Raw genomic sequence first — 4,582 nt, 5'->3', positions numbered from 1 at the left:
ACCCGCCGGCGGCGGCGGGATGCTCTCAGCCGACGCGGCTGCCGGAGTCAGCTGCTCTTTGATGTCAGCGCCTGCTCCAGGCTCGGCGGGGCGGCAGTGGGCGAGCGGAGCGCGGCGCCGCCGCCGAGCCGCAGCCTCTGCTCGCCGGCTGCAGGCGGCCCCCGCCGCCGCGGAGGGAACTTCTCCGAGTTCCCGCGGCCCGGGCGCCGCCGCCATGGCCCCCGCCAACTCCTCCCGCAACTTCTCCGCGCCGGAGGCTCGGAACGGCTCGGGTGAGCGGCAGCGGCGCGGGGAGCTTGGTCGGGCCGGGGAGGGGGGGGGGCTGCCCCGTCGCACCGCGCCCGGCGCTGCCCGTGCTGCGGGGGGGGGCGCGGCGGGGAGGGAACCGGCTGCAGGGGCCCAGGGCCCCCCGGGAGCGGCCCGGGGCGAGCCGCCTTCAGCACCCGGGCGCGGACAGCTCCGCGCGCCTCCCGGGCACCCCCGCGCCGCGCAGCACCAGCGCGGGCCGGGGGGGCTCGAAGCGACTCGCTGCCTTCCGCCTGCAGAACAGCGACGACTCCAGCAGCCCCCCGGTTGTAGCTGCAGAGAGAGGGACGGACCAGCCGGGCAGAGCAGGGAAGGGGGCACAGAGAGGGCGACACTCAGGGCTGGGAAGGGAAGCAGGGATCCCCACCAGCGCTCCACTCTCCTGCCTCGCCCGTGCCGTCGCTGCTCAGGAATCAATAGTTTAGGCGAGGCAGGCCAGTTCTCACAGCGTAGGCTGGTGAAACTCCACAGGCTTCGACAAAAGGTGCTTTATATGAGGTCCTCGACCCCTTCCCCACTAGCRTGTCCTTTGCCATCTGAAACTAAGTTACATGTTTCCTCCTGAAATGCAGTAAAACATGTAGTTTCCTAAGTATCTGGGCATGGCTGATGACAGCAATCACCTCGGAGATAAAACGATGTATGCCAGTCCTCATTCGGGTCACATAGTGCAGTCCCCATTGGGACTTCTGAAGAGTAACAGGGCAGCCAGACCACAAGCAAGGACTAATGTGTTAAGTAATTGAGGCATTTCAGTATACAGCTGCAAAGCACTGTCATTGCATTTGCACAGAAACAGCACCAAAAACTCAGATCCATCCGTTTCTAAAGCTTCTTTCTGCTTAAGCTAAGAGATAACTTAAGCATTTGACAGTCATGCGCTCCCGACTCCACCCCACAGAGATCTATAGTACACATGCAAACCACACTTTCATGCCAGCTTCCAGCCAGTAACACTGAGGCTGCCGCTCGTACAAATACCCAGAGCAGAGAAGCTGCTACAGCGCCGTACAGGCTGCCTTTCACACAAAGCCTTTCAGCTTATGCACGCTTCACTCCAACGCTAGCTGAGCTCATTCCAAACGTTACAGGTTCACCCTAGCACCCCATTGATTACACAGCAGCAAGGCCATTTTGTCCCAATTTCCAGCTAACTAAGTGGCCTTTACATTTCAATCACATGATACATTCCCACTACGTTCATAACAAAGTTGGGGGCTAACAGAGAGGAGAGCTCGTAACAGCTGTGTGCAGAATTGCAAACCGCAGTCCTTGTCTTCTGATTTCCAGTCTCCCACCTTCAAGGAGTACAGAGGTGTGAGACCTGGTTGGATGTTCACGGGATGCCCAGTCTGGATGCTGAGGGCTAAGTACCACATCTCAATGGAGTGCTGATGGCAGCAAGTTATCTAACAATAGCCACATAACACGGGGCATTATCTGACGTTAATGAGTAGCCAGGAAGAAAAACAGTGTACTTACTTTGGTGTGACAGAGAAGTTTGGACTTGAGAAGTCCTTAGAGTCAGCAAGAACCACCCTAATGAACAGATGCCACTTTGGCAGAGACAATTCTTCAGGAGTATCTGTTGTTACTTTGCTTGACATCATTTTCACTATTTCTCTATGTTCTGCTGGAAGAGATCTCCCCACTCCTCCTGCAGGTGCAGGCTGCTAAAGAGATGGAATAGCAGAGTGACTGAAAAGCATTTCCAATTAACATCACTTTGGATCATCTGCAATTCAATGAAAGACACTTGCAGCCTGGGCTTAGGGGCTGTCGTGCGTGTCTTCGCAACAGCCATACAAATAACTCGCACAAAGCCTTCCCCTAGAAAAAAACAGGCCCCATAGGAGAGGGGTAATGAGATGAAATGAGGTTTGCCTCAGCTGAGAAGGGTGATTTAAGACTCCATCACACACTGCACATGGCACTCTTGCAGAACGGAAGGCACCACAGTCAGTACCTTAGACATGATCTTCTATGCTCAAGAGCAGAAATCCATGTCGGTTGACACTGCAGCCTTGTGGCTTCAAAATGTGATTTTAAATCCTGGTTAGGGACAAGGTGAACGTGAATTTGACTGTTATGTTTGGGCCTCCCGCCTCAAATAGCAACATTCAAGCATCAGTGCTGATAAGCTAAGTGTTATCAGGTAATAATTTACCCTTGGAAAACAACCTACATCCCAAACTCACAGGCAGCAGCCTTAAGTCATGTTTTTCTCCACTGTGAAGCAGAGGCATTCCCTGTTGAGGGATGATACCAAAGCACACTCCAAATCCTCTCTAGCCCACACACCTGGACTTCCTTCACATGGAAACCAGGGAAAGGGAGAGGGGCAGGGAAGGAAGGCAGAAAGAATGCATGCCCTGGACTAACCCTGACACTGAGCCGGCATGCAGTCAGAGTAGGTCCCGGGTCTCGCTATTCAGGTACAGCATTAGTTACCCACCTACATGGTCAACAAACTCTGTCTCATACCATAAAATACATAAAGCATCCAACAGACAAGCTGCAGTTTTCAGAGACAAGGGCTTGAATGTTGACTGTGTCCACATTTTGACACCTAGACAAGAGGCTTCCTTCTCCGGTGTGCAAAGCATCAGCTGTCTCTCCCTCCCCCCTCCAAAGGGCTGGGCATCCAGCACTCTCAGGAAGAAAAGTTGCTATCAGACTTTGGCAAGAGCAGAGGCACACCAGCCTGATGTTAGTCCCCAAGAACAGCTAGGGAGTTTCAGAGTGGGACAGAAGCACATCAGGAGAGCTGAGGAAAGATGTCTGCATGGCCAGTCAGAATTTGGTGGTGTGCTGTATACATGGGGCGGTAGAAAAGGAAATGTCAATTATCGCAGCTAAATCTCTCCAAGTGCTGGTGTCTTAGACGTGGTTTCTAGCTATGTCTTTGAGGGGGATCCAGGTACAGGGCAGGGTGAGCACATGTATCAAGGAATTGCCTATGGGCTGCACTCATTGCTTTGGTTTATTTTGGCAGTAGCAGAGAAGCCAGCACCGTACACGAATGTGATCATGCCTAGTCTGTTCAGCATCATCTGTTTCCTGGGCATTGTGGGAAACCTCATTGTCATCTACACTATCGTCAAGAAGAAGAAGCTGAAGTGCAAGCAGACCGTGCCTGACATCTTCATTTTCAATCTCTCCATTGTGGACCTCCTCTTCCTCTTGGGCATGCCATTCCTCATCCACCAGCTCCTAGGCAATGGCTCGTGGTACTTTGGAGCTCCCCTGTGCACCATCATCACAGCCCTGGACACCAACAGTCAGATCACCAGCACCAACATCCTCACAGTGATGACCCTAGACCGTTACCTGGCCACAGTCTACCCTCTGAAATCCACCTATGTCCGGACCCCATGTGTTGCAGCTCTAGTTATCTGCTTGGTGTGGCTTCTCTCCTTCCTGACCATCATTCCTGTGTGGATGTACGCAGGCCTTATGCCTCTGGAGGATGGGACTGTCCGCTGTGCTCTCTTGCTTCCCAACCCAGAGACAGATATCTACTGGTTCACTCTCTATCAGTTCATGCTGGCATTTGCTGTGCCATTGATTGTTATCTGTGTGGTCTATTTTAAGATCCTCCAGCACATGGCCACCACTGTGGTCCCACTGCCCCAAAGGAGTCTCCAGGTACGTACCAAGAAAGTCACTCGCATGGCAGTTGCCATCTGCTCTGCCTTTTTCATTTGTTGGGCCCCCTTCTACATCCTCCAGTTGGTTCACCTCGGCATTGACACCCCATCCATGGCCTTCTTTTACGCCTACAACTTTGCCATTAGCTTGGGCTATGCCAACAGCTGCCTCAACCCCTTCCTCTACATTGCCCTCAGTGAGACCTTCAAGCGTCAGTTCTTGGTAGCCATTCGCCCTACAAAAGAGCCATGTCACAACAGCAGCTCTGTCAACAACAACAGTATGACAGAGGCCAGCGTCTGCCTAAAACTGGCAACAGAATCCACTCAGCAGACTCAGTTTCTGGAGGACTTTTCTCCATGCTCGCTGCCTGTGGCTGTTCACTAGGGGACTCTGAAGTTGCTCCCAGGGAAAAGCCTTCAGATTTGTAAGTGTGCAGAGAAGCAGCTACTTCAGACAATTCTCAGTGAAGCATATGAACTACAAGCTTCCGCCTCCAAGATTTGCAGTCCAGGTGCCTCTCTCTTTCATTGCAGGGCTCTGCTCTTAGACTGCCCTTGGCCTATGAGATGCTGCCTACTGTCTCTTCTTTCCACTCCAGCACAGGAGGACTCTTCTGCCACAC

At 53.2% G+C, this 4,582-nt stretch overlaps 1 protein-coding gene across 1 annotated transcript; it reads left to right on the top strand.

Annotated features, from left to right (window-relative positions):
- The first annotated feature begins 211 nt into the window (after positions 1 to 211).
- Positions 212 to 4,357, top strand: LOC112977777 (melanin-concentrating hormone receptor 1-like). The gene is made up of 2 exons (XM_026090545.1): positions 212 to 272; positions 3,302 to 4,357. The coding sequence occupies exons 1-2, from the start codon at positions 215 to 217 to the stop codon at positions 4,342 to 4,344; spliced, it is 1,101 nt and encodes a 366-aa protein (XP_025946330.1). The 5' UTR covers positions 212 to 214; the 3' UTR covers positions 4,345 to 4,357.
- Positions 4,358 to 4,582: the final 225 nt, after the last annotated feature.

This window comes from Apteryx rowi, unplaced genomic scaffold (genome assembly GCF_003343035.1).
Source record: "Apteryx rowi isolate R43461 unplaced genomic scaffold, aptRow1 scaffold_86, whole genome shotgun sequence".
Classification (NCBI taxonomy): domain Eukaryota; kingdom Metazoa; phylum Chordata; class Aves; order Apterygiformes; family Apterygidae; genus Apteryx; species Apteryx rowi.
The sequence above is the reverse complement of the archived record's forward strand: the minus strand, read 5'-3'. Positions and strand labels throughout refer to the sequence as shown.

Coding starts and splice junctions, on each gene's coding strand:
- LOC112977777 (XM_026090545.1), top strand. CDS start 215: ATGGCCCCCGCCAACTCCTCCCGCAACTTCTCCGCGCCGGAGGCTCGG. Junction 273..3,301: donor GGAGGCTCGGAACGGCTCGG/GTGAGCGGCAGC, acceptor TTATTTTGGCAG/TAGCAGAGAAGCCAGCACCG.